General features: G+C 39.3%; 1 protein-coding gene across 3 annotated transcripts; it reads left to right on the forward strand.

Moving 5' to 3' along the window:
- The first annotated feature begins 2,476 nt into the window (after positions 1-2,476).
- GTF2B (general transcription factor IIB) lies at positions 2,477-24,738 on the forward strand. Of its 3 annotated transcripts, none has more exons than XM_005520999.3 (7): positions 2,477-2,595; positions 5,032-5,138; positions 15,266-15,399; positions 21,624-21,770; positions 21,907-22,036; positions 22,618-22,899; positions 24,501-24,738. In XM_005520999.3, the coding sequence occupies exons 1-7, from the start codon at positions 2,579-2,581 to the stop codon at positions 24,632-24,634; spliced, it is 951 nt and encodes a 316-aa protein (XP_005521056.1). In that variant the 5' UTR covers positions 2,477-2,578; the 3' UTR covers positions 24,635-24,738. The 3 variants fall into 3 exon arrangements, with proteins under 3 accessions (XP_005521056.1, XP_014106288.1, XP_014106289.1); XM_014250813.2 differs by lacking the exon at positions 2,477-2,595 and adding an exon at positions 2,889-3,487; XM_014250814.2 differs by lacking the exon at positions 2,477-2,595 and adding an exon at positions 3,520-3,625.
- The last annotated feature ends 354 nt before the right edge of the window (positions 24,739-25,092 follow it).

Here is a 25,092-nt window from a genome sequence, read left to right on the forward strand (position 1 = left end):
TGATCGCATAGCTGGACTCTTAACTGAATTCCATTACACTGTGACAATGGCAAGGACCTAAAAAAAGGTATAGGAACTGGACTGGGAGAAGAACTGCTAGATTTTTTTCATTAATATGTATTGGTCTTGGGCTTTTGGGAATCCAGTAGCTGGGACTTCCATAGTCTTTGTAGCTGTCTTGCATAGCCATTCCCCAAATCTCACCAGAAGATCACTGGGTGGTATTTTGAAAGGGGTGTGTAGTCTTTGTATAGAAAAATCAATTCAGCAATTAGACTCACTTAGCTGAATTTTCAGAATTAATTTAATTTGAAAATTCCTACATTAAATTCCAGGATAAACTATTTTTTTAGACACTAAATTTCTGTGAAACCTACACTTTATTTTACAAGGAGTTTAAAATCTATTTATGCAAGCTGCACTGGGGAGCTGTGATGTTGCAGGAACTAAGAGATTGCATCAGGCTATTGAACTGCATGATAAATCAACAAACCATTACAAAGGTCCTTTAGACATACAAATAAGAACCAGTGATTTGTTTTCAGTAATGTACTGTTCATTGTGTTTGCAAAGGAATCTGAATATCCCATTGCACTACTGTTGAAATGATGCTGGTAATATTAGCAATGCAAGAATTGCAGTTTAATTACAGACTTTTATTACTGACAGTAACCAGCATGAGAAACTTGGTGTTAAATTTTAAGAAACTCCAGAATGACCAATGAAGCAAGCTTTAAAATAGGAGTATTGTGACTACAGTGATGGGACAGAATAGCTGGAGACAGCAAGGTAAACTTTGGTATTATTAAAACAATCTGTTGACAGAGAGTGTTAATAGTGATACGTCCATTTGCCATGTCAACTTTTTGTCTGCTTGAAAAATTGCTGCAGACAAGGAACAAAGTATTCATGATATATCATCTATTGTATTTTTGCAACATTTCTGAAAATTACTGTCCTTCTGTGGTGAAAATGAAATTCCTTCAATTCCAAGTTAACAAGAATATGGTTAGGAGGGTTGACAGTGATTACAAGCAGAACATCTTTTTTGTAGAACAGAATGCAGGAGAAACCAAGACAAAACTGGAAAGCTTGAAGGGCCTCATTGTGGTGATGAGGCACATCTGTTGCAGTCATTGCTCCATACCTACTTCAGAGGTTATGGAGGAACTTGGTATCATGTGCTGTAGTCACACTGACAGTTACAGTGATTTGTTTTTTGTTACTCTTTCAGCTTTTGGGTTTATTGAGCATTTCTGAAAAAGATCATTGCAAGTGGAAAAAAAGTTTTAAATTTTTATGTCAGCATCTCTATTTTCTAATAGTTCAGCTTTCTTATATTCCAAAAGATTTCTATTTTTATTTTTTTTTTAATCCTGAGGAATTTGCTGTCAAGTTTAAACTTTCCCATTTTCAACCAGCAAACAGTACTGCAGTTGGTGGAGAAGTGTTTGGAGGTTGTGTGATAATTAGGTTGACTCAATCTTAGCAAGTGTTAGAGAACTTTTCAACCACAGGGAATTTCTTCCTTTTAACTAGTAAATTGAAAAATATTCTTGTGATTTAGTGAAGACATGGGCTTAATTGGTGTGAAAAGTTCTATGTACCTGATTAATAAATAGATAGCAAGTTTATAACTGTTGGAAGACTTCAGTACTGATCACCTTGAAGCATTGAAAAAATGGTACTTTCCAAAATCTCTAAGACCCCCCTGTCCCATTCATCCTTCTCTTTCAGCGAGGGAATAATTTTTTTTTCCACTGTTTTATTGCTTGAGCTTGAAAACCAGCTAGCTGTTGCTGCTCGTTCTACAAACTAATTTTGCATACTGATAAACTGTTGGGTAGTGAAAGCCAGGACTCGAGTCCACTGCTGAAGGGCTTTGGTCTTGCGAAGAGCATTTTTTTGCGGTTTCTCCTCCTCTTTGGCCTGCTGCTCTCTACCAAGGTGTATGCAAGGGGGAGAGACAGAAGGGGAGCTAATCGCACCATGCGGGTATACCGCTTAACAAGGGAAGCCCACACAAACCAGCGGGCTTTGAGTTTGCTTCAGTCAGCCCAAGCATCCGAGCACGGCCTGTTTGCCGAGAGCCTCCGAGTCACAGCCGGCCCGACTCCTGCGGGGCCCGCCCAGAGCAGCGCCAGGTTCTTCTCGTCTTTCCGACAGCACGGTGCCAAGCCACAGCAGCTGTAGCGGGCAACGGCAGGAAGAGGAACTACACTTCTCTTCCGGGAGTTGGTCTCTGCTTAGTTTCAGAGCCAGGAACGCGTTGTACCCCGTGTACTTCTGTGCAGACTTGGGGCAGTTTTGCTCATGCTTGTCTTGAGCAAGAGCAAAGCAGCTGAACCGGAGTCATGCCGATGGGCTTTGCGCAGGTGCTCTGCGGGCTGCTGCCCGAGCCGAGAGCACAGTTCCGGCCCATGGCCCGCAGCGGCACCAGCGAGGGCCGACCCGGCCATGAGCCCGCCCCCTCGCGGCCGCCGTAGGAGCGCCCGGCGGCCCCGCCCGCCGCTCTCGGGATTTAACAGCAGGGGCCGTTCGGCCGCTCTGTCTCCGGCACTGCCGCGGCACCGCCGAGATGGCGTCCACCAGCCGGTACGGGGGCGGCCTGGGCGCGGGGGGCCCGCGGGAGGAGCGGGAGTGGCTCCGACATCGCTCCCGTCCTCCGCACGGACAGAAGATGGCCGCGTCGCCTCCGCTGCCGCCTGGGGACTGACCGGCGGCCATCGCCGCTCTTGCCCGGCCCCGGTACCGTCGTTCTAGCGCGGTAGCACGGCGCACCGGCCCCTCTCCGGTGGCCTGTCTGTCGGGGCCGTTCCTGGGGCGGCGGGCGACCGGGCCTCAGGGCGCCCGCGCCTGTTTGTGCGGGCCGGGCCGGGCGGCCCCTGGCTGAGCGGCCTCTAAGGGGCCGAGCTCGCCGCCTGCGCGTCTTCGTGTCGCTATTGCTGGGCAGCGCTCCGAAGAGACGGCGAGGTTTTTGGGGGATTTATGACCAGAGTGCGGGGCTCCTCGTCAGCGACAGCTCAGTGCGAACGGCGACCCGGCCCGGTTCGTCCCCCGAGCGCGGTTGTGGCCTGGCCTGGCTGTACACTGAGGGCCTGAAGTGGTACCGAGCTCGCCCCGTCGTGTCCCTTGGCCGGGCACTGCCTGGCGCGGCCCCCGTGTCCTTCCCGCTCAGCCCCGCCTTGAGCCGAGGTCCCTGGCCTGGCTCCACCTTATCGGGGCCTGGAAAGTGCTTTTAGGCTCCCACCCTAAATCTCTGCCGGCACCGGTCAGTGACCAGACGGGTTTCGGGCTCTGAATTCTCCTGGAGACGAACCGAGTTTCTCTTTCTAGACAGAAACGCCCACGGAGCAGACTGGAGTGACTCTAACTCCTGCTAAACCTGTCCTAGGATCTAGGAAGTGCTTCCGAGTAGTCTTGCTGCAACTCGGGAGCTGTTTGCTGAGATGGGCCTTTACACATGTGGCCTGCGTTTTCCTTCGGCGTAGGTGGCTTAGTAAATTGAACCCATTGCAAGGAGTATATATGTGTAGATAAACCGAGTTAAATTGGGATGGGAAGACAAATTTTTTGCAATGTTTTATGAAGATCAAGTCTGAAACAAAACACGATATTCCTTGAGGTGTCTGGAATCTATTTTTTTTTCCTTTTGGTTGGTGTGTCACTGCCTTTTGTGTAATGCCAAACGTCAGATGATTGTGAATGCTTTGTCAACAGTGTTGTCGTATGAAATTTCTGTCTGGGAACAGAAGGAAAGTAGTTTGAAAAGCATGAATGTAGTGTTTTGAACATAATTTACATCTGAAGATGTTGTGGTGACATGTGCTTTCTGGAGGTTTTAGTATTAATTTTCAGTTTTGGTTTCAAGTTACATTTTTGTGAACAGTTAGTGGATTAAAATGTTTGGGTTGTTTGTATTGTAGACTCGTCAGAAATATCTAAAAAATGAAAATTAAGATGAGAAGTATAGGTTAGGCTGAAGTAATGGCAGACATAATAGTGGAAAATGGGGCCAGTCAGAGTAATTCTTTTTGAAAATTTTTTACAATGGAAAGGAAAACTGTTTTTTGGTTTAATCAGATGGAGGTTAATAGTCATGATAAATTTTTTGGAATCCACTTCTGTACTCTTGTGCTTTTAAGCTTGAGCAAAACGGCTTTGTGGAATACATGGATCCCAGTTGTAAACACTTTTTACTCCGATTTTGAAATAATTGTCTATAGTAGAATTACCTAACAGTTAATAAGAAGTATTACTTTTTAAACGTTTAGTTAGAAAGGATTGGTGTTTCTACTACTAGTTACTTTTTTTTTTTCTATTACTAGTTACTTTTCTAACAAAGTAACTTTTAGTTACTTTGGTCAGTAACTAAAAGCTGTTGTATTAAATAATGCTAATACTTTATGGAAAGTTGTAATTCTTGAAGGTCCATGGGTGTGAAAAAGATTTGTTACTAGAACTTCTTGTCATGTAATTGCCTTATGAGCTGATTATTTTTTGTTAAGATCTCACTATTAATTGCTTAATTTAAAATTTAATTTCTTCTTCAAATACTTTAAAATAAACCAGTGTTTGAATTGGGAATTTTCTAAACATACATGTTGTATGTGTACTACTTCCTGACTTAAGGAGCTGGTAAATAATACTGTTCTGAGTAGGAGTGAAAATTCTTATTTGGAATGAAGAAATTGCCACTAACTTATTGGGAAACATCATTTAGCAGTAGTTTGTGAGTTCCACTGCATTTAATCAAGTCTGTAGATTTTTGATGTTTTGATTTGAAGTGATTTTGGTACAAGATACATTACAAGAAAATTGGAATTTAAGGTGATCTGAAGTCTTGACTGTCAAATGTAGTGTTACAACATTTAAATAAAAAGCGCAGCTCAGGTAGTCAAGTTAATATTCTAGAATTTAAATCACTGAATGCTGTATTATAGAAATGTTCTTATCAGCAAGGAACTCTTTTGATTTTGATATGCAGCCTGCTTGTTTAATAGTAATGAAGACTTCTCATTTGTTTCTTAGTTTGGATGTACTTCCAAGAGTGACTTGCCCAAATCATCCAGATTCCATTTTAGTGGAGGATTACAGAGCTGGTGATATGATTTGTTCTGAGTGTGGGCTAGTAGTAGGTAAGTAGTTACTCATGTTTTTATAAATTACCATGTAACCTAAATGGCATGTGAAGGTTTGCACTCTCTTGATGCCCAAGTGTGGGTGGTGGATTTGATGGGGTGTTTGTTTGTTTGCTTTTGGTTTTTTGTGTGGGGCTTGTTTTTTTGAGATTGTCCGTTTGCTAAAAGCTTACTGTTTTGAATAGCCTGTCTTCTGGTAACTTCTTGCACTATAAAAAGACTCAAACTCTCTTTAAATACTGAAAATTTAAAATGTGCTGCAATATGAATTAGAGTATCATGCTGTCCAGTCCAGTATTGTCTTTAATCATGACTCTTCTTTCATTGAGGAAAATATGAGATGTTATAAAAGGTCTCTGTGAAATAACTTGCTTACAAGAAAAAAAACAACGCAAAACTAAGCCCCAACCAACCTCAGTTTCCCAGTAGCTAGGGGTTACCTTTTTCCCTGAAGGGTTTATCTTTATATGCTTCACAGCATGTGCTTGTTAATCACTTCTCCTAAGGCTTTTAAGACTTTCCTAAGTTTTCCCACTGGATTTTTTGGGGCTCTTTTACTTGGTTTGTGTAGCAGCAACTTCCACAGACTATTTCTAAGCATAATGGAATATTTAAAATGAAAGGCCTGTTAGGCATTGTCTTTTGTTTGAATAAGAAGGAGGAAATTGTCATAGAACCTGCTGCATATACATTTTTATGTATCTTTTTTAGGATGAGCATCTTACATGCACCTTCTTTTTATCATGGGAAACTTTCTATGCTTTTATTATGATAATACTTTAAACTTCATTGATTTCTGTTAATTTTTTTCAGCCTTTATGCAAATAAAAAATCCTCCTTGAGGGTGTATGTTTGGATGATTCATTCAGTGGTGCTAAATATTTCAAATAGTTTATATTCCTCTTTCCCAGACAGCAGTGGTTTTGTTTTGCCTTGTTGAATTTAAAAATTTTCATAAAAAGCTGAAAGCTAAGGAATTTGTGGTGAAGGTAGTACTAATTTAGCCAAGAAACTAAAATATATCTTTTTATGTAAAGGAAAGCTTCTACATAAATGGTTAAAATACTGAAACTTGAGTACCAGTTTCCTTTAAAATTATGAAACTGTTTAAAGCCTCTAAAGGAGGTGTTCTAAAAGCTTTGTTAAAAAGATGGGCTGGTTTAAATTGCATAAATTTTGATAAAGGTCAATGAATCAGAATAAAGTTGCTGGTTAAAAATTCAAATATCCACAGCAGTATTTCCTACTGAAATATGATAGTAACCTTCTAAGTTACTGCTTAAAAATAGTTTGGTGCATGTTCAGCTCTTTGCATGGCTGTCAGAGATTGGAAAAAAGTTTAGAAAAGCCCATCTTGATTGGTTCATAACTTTTAAAATGGTATTGGGAGAAGAGGAAAATTTTTTTCTTCATAAATATATTTTTTTGGAACTTGGAATTTGTCAGAAGTCTCATTTTGTGTACCTTCTAGTCACAAGGAATTCTTTCCTGAAGAGTTTATCCTCTGTTTTATCTGAATTCTTTAGTTCAAAATGTTAGCATTTTCAGTGAGCAGGATCATTAGAATACTATTAAAAACTGTTTCTGAATAGAGTTTAATATGTGTTTGTAATTGTCTTAGTACAGTTTACCACCAATATTACTGGTAGGATAAAAAATGTTTTTTAGGTAAGCATTTCTATGGATTTGTCACTAAAAGGCTTTATGATTGTTGTGCTGATTGTTCTCATTCTGTGTTGCATTCCTGCAGCTATTTAGCTTACCTCTGTGTCCAGTTCCTTAGCTAGGGTATCCAGCAGGTAATTTGGAAAATCAATTAAATAGGATAAGTGACAGAAGTGCAGATGACCAAAGGGAAGTGTGAGCACTAAATAGTTTCTCACCTGAACTGATAAAAAATTTAGAGAAAGTGTAAACCAGATCCAAACCTTGATGCCTGTTTTGTGGAGATGCTTGTGAAGTAGGGATGTTTTAAGGGCATGAAGACAAAATGTAGTTTTCATGTGTTCCAAATGCAGCTGTTGTGTATTTGTTGCAGATTCTGTGGGACACATTCCCCTGAAGAGAGTAACAATTTCATTTCCTGTTTTTACATAGAAAAGTTTTGTTTCAGGGCTTGCATGTGTCATGATCACACTTGAGCAGAGTCCACTGAAAATAGCATTTTGGAATGGACTAAAAGTTACCGAGATCCTTCAGTGAAGGGAATCATTCATAATAGTTAAACCCAGCCATGCAAAAATCAATGTACTGTGTAGCAAAAGAAGTGCTACATGTTTATTTAAAAATATTGATTTTTAGTGTCTGCAGAGCACTGCTGGTATACATGGTAAATGCTGAATTTGTGCTCTTACTTTACTGCTGTAAAGTACATACTGGTGTGACTTCACTGATATATTTTGATTTTATTTTTTTAGTGTGTGAGTGCAATTTAGCTGTAGACAGAGCTAACAGTCTTTGACTTAACTAAGTATTTGCATTTGATGTTTTTCTTGCTTTCTATGGTGAAGTACTGAAGTTGCTTATTTATGGAAAGAGAGTAAGAATATTATATGTAGAACTGTGTTGTAGGATAAAATAGCTGCTGCATAGATAGTTTTCAGGTTTGTAAACAATTTTCTGGGAGTAGGAGATTAAATTAGTATTCTTATTAATGATCTTGCATTTATCAGGCCTGCAGTTGAAAGGGTAAAGCAACAGAAAATTTTTTGGCAGTAGGATGCCAGGATGAGGACGAACTGATCTCTTTATCACATGACTTCCATATTTTAGGCAGAGCTGTTTGTTGTGAGTACTACTTTTTAAAGGGATTTTTGAGATTTTTTTTTTTAATCAGAGCTGTTTTCTATGTATAGGTTTTATTCTTAGTCTCAATAAGATTGAAATTTAAGTAAAATCTAGTATGCTGGGTTTTTTTTTTCCCCAATAGTTTCCACATGTTCTAAATAAACAGGTGTTTTGCTGTCCAGTATTAAAATAATTTTGTAATGTCGTTATTACTGAAGCTGATGTTGAGGGTATTATTGTTTCAAAATACTGCTTCATTCTACTAAATCTCATCTGCCTTTTCATTGTTACCTTTTGTGGATTAGTTTGGGTTCTGTTGTTTCATGGTAATTATTTCCAACTTCTTAACTTTTCCTTTTGCCAATTGCTTTTTGCTTGAAAGGCACTTCGAGACCTAAATTACAATTATCCATGGAATTTTGATATTAGTCTGGATTGACATGCATTTGAGACTTTACAACTCTGTCCAGGTTTATTTACTGTAACAAGAATGATTTTGTTATCCCTACCTTTCTCCAGTCATTCTGAGCTATGTGCTACAGTCAGGGCTCATGGGCTGGTGGAAGAGTTCATGGACAGAGTTCTTAGGGCTTAGTTCTGTGGTCATTTAAAACATTCACCATATCTCATACTCCAGACAGAGTTGGTGGGGGGGAAAAGCATGTTGTTCAAGAACAGAAGGTTAGTAAATCTTCTTTCTTGACAGGCAAATATTTTGCTTACTACCTTATAGGAAGTAAAAAAGGCTGGTAATCAACTGATGTGCCAGAAGGAGTTGAAGAAATCAGACTGAAAGTGGAAGACAAAGCACTCAATTTTCTTGATGTAGCATTGTGGTGATGTGAATTTCAGAGGAGAATAAGTTCAGTGGCATGTACTGCTGTGTAGTATCTCAGGTATAAGGAATATCTCAGGTTAGGAATACCTTTCTAAGACATTCCTCAAACTTCTGTATAGATAGCTTTGTTAAATGTTACTTTAGTGTGCAGGAGTTAAGCAGTGAGGAATTTATTTTCAGTGTGTAGTAAGTGATTTTCTCTAACTGGTTAGCTCTGTCTACTTCAGTAGGCAGGTGTGGCTGAGAGGAAGAGTGCTTTTGTATGGATCTGTTTTGGGCAGCCTTCTTTGATAAAAAAGCAGAAGTCTGTCTCCAGCTGATGAGGATTGTTGGACATGTATCAACTTGCTAAAGCTTTGAATCAGATTATGACCAACATTCAGACATTTAGGTCCTGTTCTCTCTATACCTGGGTGTTAAGTTGAAGAATTTTAGGGAAAAATATGCAACAGCCTGTGGTCAGCACTAAGGCTGTTAGAAAAATTTGTCTTTTTTGAGGATTTGTTTGGCTGATGCTTCTGACAAGTTTGATATTGAAATGGTGCATTGTAAATTCAAGTGTGGTCCATGAAGAATAGGTAAGATTTTACTAGACTACAGTTTTGTTTTTTTTCTTGGCAGTATAATAAACAACTAGGAAGGAGTTTCACAATTGCCTCTCAACTGGCCAGTACTTTACTCAGGGTGTCTGTCATTAAGGATAAGTTCCTTGCTTTTGTATAGCTGCTTGTTTTTCGTGAAAACCAAAGAAACCATTTTTTTTAGGTGCTTGTAGTACCCAGTAAGTGGGGAAGGTGCTTAAGTACTTCTGACTTGGATCCAGTAGAGGGCAGTTACATCCATAGGGAAAAATCTTCTAATATTTGGATGTATGTTCAAGTTTACTCATTTTTGCAAGTATCACCAATCTTTAAAATATGAATTCTTAATTCAAAGTATTGCTTAAAAATAGGCAAAAAATCTTCAGACATGGATGTGTCTTAGCAGCCTTTACATGCTTGGTGTCTAGACTACTAAAAAGTGTCTGACAGAAGTTGGTCCTTGCAAAAGGACTTCTTGCATTCAGAGGAAAGCTAATTATAAAAGGTACTGATGCTTAAAGACATTCTGTATAATTGAGTCTTGCATAAACATTCATGGATACTTTATACAGGAAATTTGTAATACAAAGAAAGGCCATATACTTTCTCAGCCAGCATTTCAAATAGTCTGTTTTAATTCTAAACCTTTTCAGCTTTAAGAGCAAAGGGCGCTGTTTCTAAGTGTTTGGCAATAATGCTTGTGAGAGTGGAAACAGATTTTAAATGTTAAGTTAGCATCTTTTGTCATGCTTTGTAATAAGCACTGCTCTTGGCATCAAATTTCCTGGAGGGTGGAGGAGGCTTTCTAGTTAGTGGGTTTTTGGCTGGTGACCTAAGCATTTGAGGGCGACTAATGCTTCCATTAGGTGGAAGTACCATATTTTCTAGTAAGTAACAGTAATATTTTGAATCATCCTATTTAGGGAGTGGTTCTTAACTTTCTTCCTTACCAGGCTGACAAGGTGATTAGGCAGATAAGGGCTAGAAACAATCTGAATTCCTGTTCTGGAAAAAGAGTCTCAAATTTTGTGATGTAGGGTAGATCAGGCACAACATTTTAAATTGAGATTCTGTAGTTTGGAGCATCCTTCACGAGTATTTGAGCTGTTAATCTTTTAACAGGCCTCAAGTCCTGGGAGGTGTAACTTCAGCTGACCAGACTTGTCCACCTGATCATTTAACATTTCTACTCTCATTTGCTTCCTCCAACATTATTATGCAAGCTGATGGCTTAGGAAGCCTGTAAGTCCTTTTAGATTTGTCATCATTTTGATATGCAGGAGCTGCTAAGCCTTTGTTCTTGTAGCAGTCATTTGCCTGCAGTGCTGTACTGTCTGTTTCAATCCATAGTTGCTCTTTGGTACTGGTGTGATGCTGTTGATGTCTGGCAACTAGTTAAAATAATCTGTGGCTTTTTTGTTCGTTTGCTTCTGGAGTTTTTATATTTTGTTTAGCATCTGAAAGCCTGCTTCAGTTATTTTAACTGTCTTGTGAATAGACTGGTGTTGCTGCTGATATATTGTGGTGGTGACAATTCATTGAAAACAAGATAACTTTTACAAAGAGTACTAATGTCTTAATAAAGACTGGAAATTTTGTAGAAAAAGTGGTGACTGTAAAATTGTTAATTTCTTTTTTCCCCACCCCATGAGTTTATTCTTTGGTAACATTTAATACAACTTAATAGAAGTTCTAGAGCTGAAAAATTGGAAAAAAAGTTGTGTGCTACTCTATGGGACAGTATGTAAGCTAATAAATAGAATGTGGAGTAGTTACCTGGAGTACTCTGTCTAGCTCTGGGCTTTTTCATACTGAGAAGAGAGAGACTTGCTGGAGCAAGTCCAGCAGAAGGTTGCAAAAGTGATTTAGGGGTTAGGCGAGGCTGAGAGCTGGAGCTTAATCTGACTCAGTTCAGCCTGCAGGTTCTGTGCAGTTTCATAGCTTCATGATTCTTCGCAGCTTGTAATCTGCTTCTTAGTTTTTTCACTGTAGTTTGTCACAGCACCTCATTACTCTGCTTAATAAGGAGCTGACTGAAAGTTGTGTAATCCTATATATATGTATCTCTACAAATATATATATATATTTAAATTTGGCATTGTAAAATGCTTTTAATTAAAAGTATAATATATGTGCTCACTAGATGGCAGCAGATTCCTTAACTAACTGTGAGAATGAAACATTCTCTATCAGTAGGTATTTTGTGACTTCAGAGTGCAAATGAGCTTTTAATACTGTATTTATGTTAAAATATTAGTAATATGTAGAACTTAATGCAATATACAGGTAACATTAGAGCTTCTCTGAAAAGAATTTATGAACATGCCTTCTCAGAACTGTTTCGAGACTGGATATGGAAGATTACATTGCTCATTAATATCATCATATTTCTTGTTTTGATTGGACATCTCCAAAGTTTTAAGTTGTCTTGTCTTATAAGAGATAATGCAAAATGCAGAAGGAGAAGAAAAGACATATGTTTTATGAGTTACTGCAAGTGAAGTGCAACATTGAAATAGCTGGTATTATTTCTCTGCAAATATGTAACTGAAAGCTCAGGACTTGTTTGAAAATATTTTTGTCTGAGAAATCACTATTTTTAGGGGAGGAATAAACATACATAAATTTTGATGTATAGATGTTTCAAACAAAGTTGTAAAAACTTAAAAATTCCATTTTAATTTTTGAGTCTGGTCAGAGTTTGCTCCTGCATTTCTGTAGCACATGTTCTTTGCATGTGTTAATTGTGAAGAAAAGTAACCTTGGCCTGAGGTTATTCTTTCTGAGCAGCACTTCTGCATTTTACTGAATGAGCTTTTCAGACGATGAGTTACCTCAATCAGGGAAGTTGGCACTGTGTTTGCACTGGAGCCTGTGAGTTAGTCTGTTAGACTGTATTTTAAAGAGAACCTGAATACTGGAAGAGTAGTTAATGAAAAGAATCTGAGCAATGGAAAATAATTGATCTGTTCAGAAAGATGCTTTGGGATATCAACCTGGAGATATTTTTCACAAGGATTTGGTCCTGAAAACTGTTGTTTTTGTATGTACTTCAGAGGAGGAAGCTGAGGAGATGAACTCATCTGTTAGAGGAAAATTAAATAAAGGAGTATCTCATGTAACTATCTAGTGAAGCCCTTTTTTTCCAAAGGACAGCATCAAAAGGAAGTAGCCAAGGAATACATGGCCACTCCCATTCTTGTTGCAGTTTTATAGGGTTGCCAAACCAATATAATAATATGAGAAAGCAGAGACAACTGTACTTATTGGGAGCTTTTTTACTCTCATGTTTGGCTGTTGGACCCATATTCCATCTTGTTTAGGAGAGCCAGTCTGTAGGGTATGACCTAGCAAATTTAGAGCTTGAAATCTTAACTCGTGACTGATTTTCAAGGCTTTCTTACACTGCTTTTTGTAAGACTAAGTTTAGTATTTTAAAGTTTTGCTTTAACCACTTAGGGTGGGGCTTAATTGCATCAGTGCTAATATCACAGTTCCAAAGTGGTTTTTATGTACTGAAGAATTAAAGATAATAAATGCCACATTTGGTTTTTGTTTCTTGTTGAATGAGATAATCCAACTAGCCATGCTTGTAACTGAATACATTTTCCATCTGTGGAAACCTGTGGGCTTATTTGTTCCATTTTCATTGGTACTTCCAGCTTGTGTCACACTTTTATAGAAGCCTTTTGAAAGATGGAATGTGCTGCCTAGGACTTCTGTATATTTTCAATGACACTGAAAGTATAGAGAAACTTCTTTTCTTCAGTAGCAGATTTCTTGGCAAAATGAAGATATTTGCATACTGCATCTTAATTACACAAATGCTTTCTATTCAGTGATTTGTTCTACTTAATCTTTTCTCACTCTGAAATAGTAGTCTCGATCTTCTGTTTGTGATGTGTTTGTCAAAGCAGGCAGTGATATAGAACTTTTTTGTTAGAGTGGGAATGGTTCATAACTCACAAGAGGCAGATCCCTGAGTGAGTCATTTAGGTCATTCCCACTTATGTGGAAAAATATTACATCATTGCTCTGTACTCAGTGTTCTATTTATACCATGCCAGAATTTTAAGTACATTTTGCTTTTTTTAGATGCTGTAAACAGTATTGGGGGTTTGTCTAAAAGTAAAGTGGCTGCTAGGCCATAGAAGGAGCATTACTGAATCAAATATTTACAGAGTCCGGGAGTCAGAGGAGCACACTGTCTGCAAATTTAAGCTTGCCAGGGTGTGGGGGTTGACCTTTGTAGCAGAAAGAGTAAAAGGCAGCACAGATCAATTCTGTGCATAACCCTGTAGCTTTTCATGGTTGTTTTTTTTTTTCTTCTTCCCCCTCGGTTTTTATTAGAGCAGTGAATAAAGGTGGAGCCATAGTTGAGCAGGTCTGACAGATATTGATGAGAACACCTTTAACCTGAAGTTATTCTTTTTTGTTGTAGCAGTTTCTTTTAGTTCATTCACAACTTTCAATTTCAAGCATTTTCCTTGTATAATTTTATGTTAAAAATAGAGTTATTCTGTCATGATAGATTCCCCTTGTATCCCCCAGGGAATTCTGCAGTTGCATTACTCTGTTCACACCTTCTGCATTTTTCTCCAGCTTCGGATCTTGTATTGCTATATTGTTTGCAGAGTGCTTTTTTCTGCCTATGTTTTCACCAGGTTAGACCAGCCTCTGGGATTTCATTCTAAGACTTCCATACCGATAATTATGCAGTCAATGCTACTTTTTTTTGCAGACATTTCTCTCACAACAAACTTAAACATTGATAAAGATGATGAATTTTTCCTTAGGTTTAGCTAAGAAGGGTACCAATTATTCTGAAGTTTCTTCTGGCATCCTACACAGAGCTGTATTCTGCTTTACTACAGAACACTAAGAAAAGTGATCCTTTTGTACTTGTGATCCTTGTGTTCTTTTGTACATGTGTTCTTAAAAGTTCTGTAGTATTGCTCTGGAGGCAGCACCTTTGAGATGCAGCTTTTATCAGATCTGTGAATACAATGAGCTGCACTGGCTTTGGGGCTGGTGTTTGTGTTTTCTTTTGTGTTTCTTTTTTCCTTCCCCCCCTAAGTTTCTATTGTGTTTACTGTAGGGCTTTTACCTGCATCAAATGTTGGTGAGAATTATTTCTCAAACTGGTAAGTTGCTGTAGGAAAGGTTTAGGTGAATGTGAGATTGCGAGGACTGCAAGGAAAGTTGTTTCATTCAGAAAATGTGGTGCTTTTCCTGTTTATTCTGAATCTATACTGAAAATCTTCCAGTTATAAAAGGGCTGGTTGTGTAAGAAGTAGTTAAATATATATATTTTATGCTGATACTGTCAAGCATCCTGAAATTGGGCAGGGTCAGAACTGTCTTCAAGAACTAAAACCAAACTGCAAAATGTCATTATGGTGGGTTATAAGATACAAAATTGAGAGTACAAAAGACCTGGAAATGATGCAAGAGAAGTCATTTATTATAGCTTAATGGAATTGTGCATGATAGATAATTCATATGTGCATTATGTACACATGTGATAGAACTTGTTAAGTTACAACAACTGACTCATTAAAAACAATCCGGTGGCAGTCCTGACTTCAGCTTGAAATTGAGATCTTGATCCCTTTTGTGTATTGGAAATGCCGTGACGTTCTTCATGGGTAGCTGTAATCCAGGTGACAGCTCCTGTGTTCTGGATGCATTTCTTTAGTTATGTTTTCTGTGCAACTCTAGTTGCATTTTTTTTTTCCATTGCTTTAACTAGTAGATCCTGAACATTCTGGTTCATTGTCCTGCCAGTTTCTATTGTGTTTGGGAATGCCAGCAGGCAGCCTCCTTACAGTGCAGAGCTCAGATGCCTGGCTTGATGTTTCATGCAATATTTTAAAGCACTGTGCTAATGCAGATTTTGTGTTGCTTTGTGTTCTCAGGTGACCGGGTCATAGACGTGGGGTCAGAGTGGAGAACGTTCAGCAATGACAAAGCAACCAAAGACCCATCTCGAGTTGGGGATACTCAGAATCCTTTGCTGAGTGATGGTGACTTGAGTACAATGATTGGCAAGGTAACACTGCAAATACTGAATTTTACTGAGTGTTTTTATGTCAAGTACCAGATTATACATCCATAGAGAAACTATACGACATATGTATTTTTAAAGAGATTTTTGCCTGAACTTGCATGTTTCAACACTGTATACAATGTGGCCCTTTCCTGGGGATAGAAGGAAAGGGCCGACATTGCAAAAAAACCAAAAACTTTGCAGCGCTATGGGGTTACTTGCTACCCTTTGATATGTTGCTATAAATAGGAAAGCTGATGTTGCAATTTTAAAAGAAGTTTACTTTGACTTAGCAAGTGTATTTGAGGTGGTTCCGAAATTAATGTTGATATCTCAATAGCTAGTGCTGCCATTTTTTTTTTTTGTGAAATCTGTATCAGATTCATATTGGAGACCTGGAGATCTCATGTACATGTTCTTCCACTTAATGTTAAAGCACTAAATGAAGAATGCTTTCATGTTGTGAATGCCCCAAAGGAAAGTATTCAGTCTATACTTGGATTGAAATTTTGTGGCACAATCATATCCTGCTGTTTCTCCTGAAAGCAAGCAGGACTAGTCACACAAATGCATTAAATGCTTTCCCTTTAATGAAGTAATGACCCAGGTAAGTTTTAATTGTACTTTCTTTATTTTTTACTGCAAGATCCAAATTAATTTTTGTGCATTTCCTGAATGTTTCATGAACATTTAAGTTGCTGATTAAAAACATCTTGCTGCTTTGTGTTTTCTCAGATGTTTTTGTCCCAGTGATGTTGCTAGGATAAAGTGCCTAAATATGTATGTATAGGGAAGTATGCAGAATGCTTTTCATCCAAGAATTCTTCCAGTCGAGGAAGCTGACATGTGAATACTGATGGGCAGCTAATTTTCACCATTAGTGAGAAAGAAACCTTCTCTTTGAAGAACTGTCCAGTTAGATGGTTGTTTTGGACAACTCCAAACATTTCTGCCTGTCACATTTTGGGATTTTAAGTGGCTTTTGGAGTACATTCAGGCAAACAAATTTCTGCACTGCTCCATTAAAACACTGGCATTGCTAAGTGGCTCTGTGAAGCAGTGTTGTAGAAGTCACTGGAATTCTAATGCCACCTATATAGGATCAGAAAGATTGTAGTTCAGAGGGCTTGAACTTCTGTTGCTGATTTGGTCAGCTGTGATAAAGATGTATACCTTTATAGACAGATGGAGAAATGGACTGTTTGCTCCAGGTTCACATTGTTTCTCACTCTGGGCTGTGTAAATACAAGGTTTGTTTCTGGGAGCTCAGTTTGATTCAGTCAGTAAAACAATCTGAGCTCCTTTAGAACTTGAGTGTTGGAAAAGACAGAAGACATTTCAGCTAAAGTTAGATTTTGTGTCCAGGTGATCAGTGACTTGTGCTGTTAACCCCCTTCCCTTTGGAGGTTTGGATCCTATCCTAATTTATAATAAAGAGTGATAGCAGCCTTAGTGAGAGAATTAAAGACACAGAAACTTCTATGAAAAGTTTGTTTGACCATGAAAACTAAAAACTTTCAGAGATGGACATTCAACTGATGAATGTTTTGCTGTGAACCAGAACATCCCAGAATAGGCATGACTGAACTTGCTGTGGCAAAGAGTGCTGTTCCACAAAGACAAGATATGGGACTGTTTGTGTGACATGATTTAATCTATGAGAACTGAGTAAAAAGTACTGGAACTGCCAGGATTGTGTTGGGGAATGTAGAGGGTGCAGTCAGTCCAATTGTGAATACTTTATTTGCACAGGGAGGAATTGCAGAAGAGGTGCATTATTTTCTATGGGAAATTGGGAGTCCCTTTGACAAACCAGGATGTTTTCTGCACAAGAGTTCCTGTGTTTGTCTTGCTAGTAAGCAGGAGCTCTGGGATGCCATTCATTGATGTGAGCTCTGTATCAGGGGCTGCTTTTTTTTCAGTTGTTTGGAAGGAAGTGAATGGCTTTTATCAGAAGATGCTGAAGAAGTCTCCTGACAGTGCAGAAAGGGCATGAATTTTGCAGCAAAAATAACTAACTCAAGGAAGGAGTACATTTTTCAAGCAGTCATCTGAAGTCCCTGCTGGCAGAAGGCTGGGATGTGGATTGACCTAGATACACACAGTGGTTGAGCAAAGGTGAAATTGGTGTAGTCCTGAAGAGTGTAAGTAGTATCTGACAGAGTAGAGAACAGCCTTTGTGAATTCCAGAGAATGAAGCAAGGTAAGATTATTATTTTCCCAGTTAACAGCTATTTCTTTCTGCTTGAGGTAGGACTGCAGATAATAAAATCTTTACAGCTGACCTGCTCCACCCTCCCAAAAACACCTCCACCAGAAAAACTCCTAAAACACAACCTGTGTTTTGGGAAATCCAGAAGAGAAGGACATTGATAATTCCCATGGCACATCATGTTAGATCTGTTGTAAACTCCTGGAAACGTAGGTGGAAATGGAGTCTCAAACAGTTACAACAGTATTGCTTTGTAACAGTAGAGGAAGAGGGTCAGTTCTGCTTCACAGAGTGGTTTGTCTCTCTTTCCCCTGGGGAGGCAGGAGGTGCTGCTCTGGGGCCCCTTCCTGTGGGGGTGTGTGGTCTGTGTGTGTTAGCAGCAGAGGCTGCTCTGCCCGTGCAAAGGGATTAATTCCTAATTGGTTTTAATCCTTAAGGATCCCATCTGTCTGAGGCAGCAGCAGCAGCCTGCATTGGAAAAGAGATTAATTTGCCTGTGAAGAGGAGGGTGAATAGCATAGTTGGCAGTGGTGTAAGTGGTTTGAATTCCACAGGCAGATCTTCAGGATACTGGAACAGAACTGTAACTCTGAAATTAGGTACCGTGTGCTGCAGTTGATCTGATTACAGTACAGATCAGTTGGAGGCATGGTGAAGTGTCATGTTAATTGTGACTTGATAGCCAGACTGTTATAGTTATTTCTAAAATTCCAACTTAAAATAAAGAAAAATAACTGAACAAGCAGCTTTCTGGTTTTGCTTTGATACGGGGGACTCTTTTATATGAGTTTAAAAGCAAACTGTAAGATCTGTTTCCTGTCTTGTGGAAAATGTCTTGCCACCTTTGCTAGTTCCTTTTTTTGTAGTAACTATAACTCCAGGAGAATTTATATTGGTTGAACAAAGATCTAATGCAATCTCTTGGCATAGAACTCCTATCCTTTGATCAGATGGCTTTGAAAGGAAGCTGGCTGTTGTTAAACTTCATGGCCTAAATCTGGAAGTGCTATATTGATAAGCAATGAGAAGCTGTCAGGGGCTGATGATTGAAAAAAGGAGAAAAGATCCATCAGACTGATCCATATGAGCTGGTTGTTCTGGGCAAGAAGACTGCTGGATCTGGGGGCATGCCTTGGTGCTGTGGTTAACCACAAATTAGTGATGTGGATGATACTGGTCATACTTATAATTTCTGCTACTGTGGGGAAATTCTGGGGTTCAAAGCTGTTGAATGCCAGCACTGTAAATCTGACCTCCACTGAGCTCCTACAGAGACTGTCACTGTTTACTTGACTGCATTTTTTCGCTTTAGCTACCTTGAAGGCTGTTTCCAGGAGCTACCCATGAGGTTTCTGTTCTGTTTGAAAGCCAGACAGGTAGAACTCCTGACTCAAAGACCACAACAGTAAACCACATAATTCATAAAGTCGATTTCATTTAAGTTAAAACTGTGTGGCTTCTGTCTTTTTCCATTAAGGGAAAGGGACTCCTAATATGGTTGTCAAGGGCTGAAATCAACAAAGCATTGTCCCTCAAAGCTCCAGAAGGAAAGTGGATGGTGCATTTAAATAACAAATACAGGGAGAATTTCTGTGGTTTATGTAAGCAGTTGAGGTGGAAGAGTGTTTTCCACCCCTTTTATAGTTGTGAGTTGTATATTGGGCATGGCTCTTGAAGAGGGCTCACATTAGCAGGATAAAATCCTTGTCTAGTTTTACTCCACAGCACCTAATAGATGTGGGATTTTTTATTTATTTATTTTTTTGGTTCTCCTTAACCAGTGGACCAGGGAAAATCCATGTGGTGAAGGGGAATTCTTGCTGGCTCCAGGACAGAGCAATATTTCCTGGTAGAATAGTCTCTGATATAAAGCCTGACTAGAAAAAGACCTGGGGACTTCCTGTTTGTGCTTACACTTCTGGTGTCTTGTTAAGAGTTTGAGCTCATGCAGTTCCTGTAAGCATTTGTGCATAGCACTGGTCTAGGAGGCCATGATAAACACATAAAAAAGTATAAATTAATGCACTGCAGGGAGCAGAGGTACGACTGATGGCCAGCAAGGAGCCTTTTGACCTGAGACTCCTGTATACTTTGGGCCAAGGGAAGTTATGGCATAATTTTTGAATGGAATCCTAGTATTGCTCTTTGTGGCCTGAAGTTTGTTGTGCTTTATTCTTGATCTTTGTTTACCTTTTCATCTTACTGGGAACCTTTGAATAGTTGGAGGTGTTGATCTGGCCAAGGAGGTAGGATTCTCTTTGGAGCAGCCCTCTGCTGTGTTGGTGCCAGAATCATGTCAGGGTGCTTATTTTGTATTAAAGGATGTTTGAAGTAGGAAAAAACCAGGAATGGTTCTGGAATCTGTTATAGAGACCTGTTGAAGGAGGAAAGGAGACTTCTGAGGAGGGTTCTGTGCTGAAGTCCTCGATTGCCACTGTGAATCAACTGTGGTGTGTGAGCACCACAGATGGTGTCTCAGCAGGGAGCGATCCACTCACTGGAGCTGCTGGAAGTGGGGTGTCGTTGAGGCCTTGGGCATGGGAACGGTGTAAGTGAATGGCCAAGAGAGCGAGTGTTACTACTGTGAGTCAGAGAACATGTATTAAATGCAGAAATGCACCTCAGAGAGATTATAGAGCCTGTGTTAAAATAGAAGGGCAGTTCCCAAGAACATGGGTCAGGAACAAAGAAACTGTGCAGCTCAGAAGAAAAAGGTGATTTCAGGGCATGTCCTATCCTTTGTTCACTGTGTTTTTACCCCATTTTGTACAACCTGGACATCTCAATCCATTGCTGGATATTCAGCTTGAGAACTCTGTGTGTAAGTGTTTGGCCAGGTTATCAGCCAGTCACAGATCAAGACCTGCTTTATTTTTACTGGTTTTGGCAAAATGACAGTGTGGTAGTTGCTGTCTGCAGTGGCTTGTTTAAATGACCACATCTGTCTATAGTTGAAGTTGGATGCCCCATCCCATGTAAATTGTTTGAAGGTACCAGCAAGGAATAAATGCTTACAGATTCAGGAAACCCAGATTCCTACACATGATGGAATTGTGAAGAAGTGCTTCCACTTGAAAGAAATTGGAGCCCCTTGCATACTGTGACACTGAACACATATATAGACAACATAAATTACAGACATTGCTCTTCTGAATTTACAGGACACATTGTTGTCATTGGCTGTCACTAATCTGACATGGTATTATTTGGTTAAGACTTGTTTTGGACTGCTGACAAATTGGAAACTTTAAACATTTTAGACCCTGTTGGTTGGGCAAATCTGCATATTTAATAGAAATACGCAATTTGCACTATTTGTAAGGTACAAACAAAATTGTACCTTGGAAGCTTGTTTTGAAGTTGCCAGGTTGAGTTTGAGGCTCTTAATTCTCCAAAGAACTGAAGTTTTTCTTTTAAGAGGCCTATGATTTTCCCATAAAGTCAAAGTACATGGATATTTCCATTTTCTGATTAAGTCTGGCAGCCTCTAACAGGCATGGTATCGAGTTGGGTTTGACTGGCTCATTGGTTTGTGTGTTCTCTTTGCCCATGCCTTTATCATGATGGTTATCATTGTAACGACTGGTCTCCAGCTGACCATAAAGTTGTTTTTCTGACTCACCTGTCTCTCACAGATGTAGCCCAAAGGATACACAAGAGTTGCATAGAATATCATCCTGGACTTCAGCACTGGTGACAGGACTATTGAGATCTACACATTGGCTATATGTTATCTTTCTCTTTTTGACTCTGTAACTATTGTTACATGAGGGAAGAAAAAGCCCTGTGTAATCTGTGGTCTCTGGGTAGGAATTCACAATTTGAGACTGATGCAAAGTGTAGAACCTGTTGTGTGGAACAATGCTTGATTGAATGAGTTACTTTCAGTGATGTTTATTTGCACAACTGTTGGAGCTGATGCCTTGAATTAGAATGTATAAAGCTGAAAGATGTTTGCTCTTGAAGTGAGCAGGAAGTTGCTTGTATTATGGACAACACAGATTTTTCTTTCCAGGGCACAGGTGCGGCAAGTTTTGATGAATTTGGGAATTCAAAGTACCAAAATCGCAGAACTATGAGCAGCTCTGATCGTGCGATGATGAATGCTTTTAAAGAAATTACGAACATGGCAGACAGAATCAACCTCCCTAGAAATATAGTTGTAAGTTCATGTCTCCCTTCCTTAAATTGTTCTGGCATTGACTTAGTTAGCATAATATAATGAGCACATGAATTTTTGATATTGCTGCTAATTAAATGGCCTGGAGTTAATTAAATTTCATCTTCTTGCGTTGAAGGATCGAACAAATAATTTATTCAAGCAAGTGTATGAGCAAAAGAGCCTGAAGGGGAGAAGTAATGATGCTATTGCTTCTGCTTGTCTCTACATAGCCTGTAGGCAAGAGGGTGTTCCAAGAACATTTAAAGGTAAGTTTTCAGTGATACAGATTCAATTTTGCTATGAAGGAAAGGTTAGTTACTGTCACTGTAGGAGGCTGGTTTTCTTACTCCTGGACTTTATCAAATCGGTTGTTCTCAGCTGTAGCTCACCCTTGAAGGGAGGGTAGAAGGGTCTGTGGGAATTCGTTGTATTTGAGGAGTAGGCTTTTGGGCATGGGGGTTTTAGCATTTTAAAGTTGTTTTGAATGTTGGTGAAACTTAAAAGGCATTGCTTTGATCAGAGGATGGTGGAGACTGTTGTAATTGAGTTTAACTGAATTTGAACCAGCAGTTCTGTAGTAAATTTGTGCAACTTTTCCCTAATAGAGATGCAGCTCTCTAGCATTGAGTACCAAATTCCCCTTACTAAGTGAGCTGTATTAATTAGTGCCTTATGATAAATGTGCACTGACTGAAGTTTCACATGTGGTCAGAGCTTATTTAGTTATGGTGGCCTTCAGGACATTGGTCTTCTTTGTGGGTCTTAATATCCTGAGAATCAAGTTTGATTATTTTGTGGGGAGCAAATGGTGTGAAGCCCAAGATTTAATTTATACTCTTTTTTTCAGAAATATGTGCGGTGTCCAGGATTTCAAAGAAAGAAATAGGCCGGTGTTTTAAACTGATTTTGAAAGCTCTGGAAACCAGTGTTGATTTGATTACAACTGGAGACTTCATGTCACGATTCTGTTCTAATTTGGGTCTTCCCAAACAAGTACAAATGGCAGCAACACATATTGCTCGTAAGGCTGTGGAATTAGATTTGGTTCCTGGGAGAAGCCCTATCTCTGTAGCAGCTGCAGCTATTTACATGGCATCACAGGCTTCTTCAGAGAAAAGGACACAAAAAGGTAAAACTTGACTTTTTTTGGTTTGTTTTTAGTTTGCCATTTCTTTAGTTTTGAAAGAAAATTCAGTGTTACTGTAAAACGCGGATGAGGTCTGCAAACAGTGATAAGCTCCATTCTAGCTGCATAAAGCAAGGACCAAATCAGGATGGATCTCCCAGTCCCCAGAATGAACATGGAGTAATTGACTACACTCAGTGTAAACTGAATTCATTTTCTTCTGGTATTAGGAGTTGGATTCTTGAATGCAATGGACCAGCACATTCAAATGAGCATAATTATTAAAGTTCACCTATGCTAATATTTTCTCCAAACACAAACTTGGGGCTAGTTGCAGGGAGAACTTGGGCTTTGGATTACATTGAATCTTGAATAATTTCTGCAGCCAGGGAATCCACCTGCATTAGTACATAGTCCTTGACTTACTGTGAGCCTGTGGTAAAGATGGAAAGTTTGGGATGGCAAGGTTTGTTGTGGATCAGCTGGGGCAGGTTCCCTGGTGGTAGGGTAGCCCATGGGGAGGCAGTAAGGAGTTCAGGGCTCTTGAGCCACAGAGCAGCATAGATCAGTCTCTGGGGCTCAAGGGAATGAGGCCTACAGGGCAACAGTGCCTGCAGAAAGGAAGTTTGCTAATTCTGCAGGGGGTAGAACCTGATGTGAGAAATGGATCCAAGTGCTCCACCGAGTTGTCCAGTCCGGATCAGAAATGTTGAAAATGTAGCAATTTCTTAATGGAGTGTTCCCTTTGGATAAAGAATAGCTTTTACCTGTCAGGTTGTGGTGTTTTGTTCTGCATATGTAACTGTATATGCTTATGTCCTGCATATGTAACTGCTTATGATGGATCTTCCATCCTGTTGGCACTTTCCTGGGCCTGTAAGTGATCTGAAGCCTAGGAAGGTCAGTACTTTCATCCTTGCTGGTTGTGAGCTGCTGGATTGCATCTCTTAAGAGTGAATGTAAAAATACAGCTGCGTGCCATGGGCACTATGGCTCCACACTGCTCCGGTGTTTTTGGACAATGCTGGAGGCTTTCATACAATTCAAGGTTTAAACTCCTAACTTGACTAACTCTTGAATAAATTTAAATTTCTGTGCATCTCAAACAAGTGTTCCCTCAGCTTGTTAGACAGTGTTCTGTGCCTCTGCCTTATTTCTTGATGCATTTTAAGGTAAATGTATTTCATGTCTAACTGAAGGTATTTGTTTTGTCTGTGACTCAGTTTTTTGCTTGTTTTTTCTTATATTTAATCGAAGCATAAAAATGAAGATCCAGAAGTGGATGATGGTTTGTTAAAATACTGCTGGTCATTGCAGTAGATGACATCCAGTAGATGTTTCCAATCACTTTTACACTCTTAGCCCTCTGCCAATTTGAAATTTGTTATTCCACAATTTATAGGTTGAGTTGAACTGTGAAATGTAAGAAGACAGACTTAGGTATCCAAAATACTAGTCACCACAGTTAAAACTATTTCTACTGGGCTTTTGGGAGAGTTGCAAGTGAAGCAGGTGTCCAGACTCTTGATAAATTATGCTTGCTGGTTTCTTGAACACAAATGGCAAAAGTAAAAACTAATCACTTCTCTGCTCTTTTGTTGTAGAAATTGGTGATATTGCTGGTGTGGCTGATGTTACAATTAGACAGTCATACAGGCTGATCTATCCTCGAGCTCCAGATCTTTTCCCAGCAGACTTCAAGTTTGATACCCCAGTAGACAAACTACCACAGCTGTGAGATTGCAGAGGGTTAATTTCTGTTAACCGCCTCCCCCCTGAAAAAACCCCAACAAAAACAAACTCTTTATTTTTGCCTATAATAAAGGATGTACAAAGTGTTAATATTGGGTCTTCGTGTTGTGGAACTGGAGGATATGGAGATGGAGCATAACTGCTGGAAAGCAGCACACATTCCAAGGGTAAACAAGCTCATTGTGTGGCATTTTGTATGTATATATTAGTGGAAGTATTTAATAACTGTTGCAACAAATTTAATTTGATATTGTTGTACCTACTTAGATTTCTTTTGTAGGGATCTAGTAAGATGTATTTTGGAGAATTTAAAATATTGTGTAATTCCCAAATAAACTGTTTTCCAAAAACACATCTTGTGGGTATGACTGCAATGTGACATGCATGTACTGTTGTACATGCTGAGAACTGGAATGCAGTCTGTGAAATGGTGGAGTGAGCTTC

This window comes from Pseudopodoces humilis, chromosome 10, assembly GCF_049639895.1.
Source record: "Pseudopodoces humilis isolate 2021_Gansu_Grassland_sample_001 chromosome 10, ASM4963989v1, whole genome shotgun sequence".
NCBI classification, from domain to species: Eukaryota; Metazoa; Chordata; class Aves; order Passeriformes; family Paridae; genus Pseudopodoces; species Pseudopodoces humilis.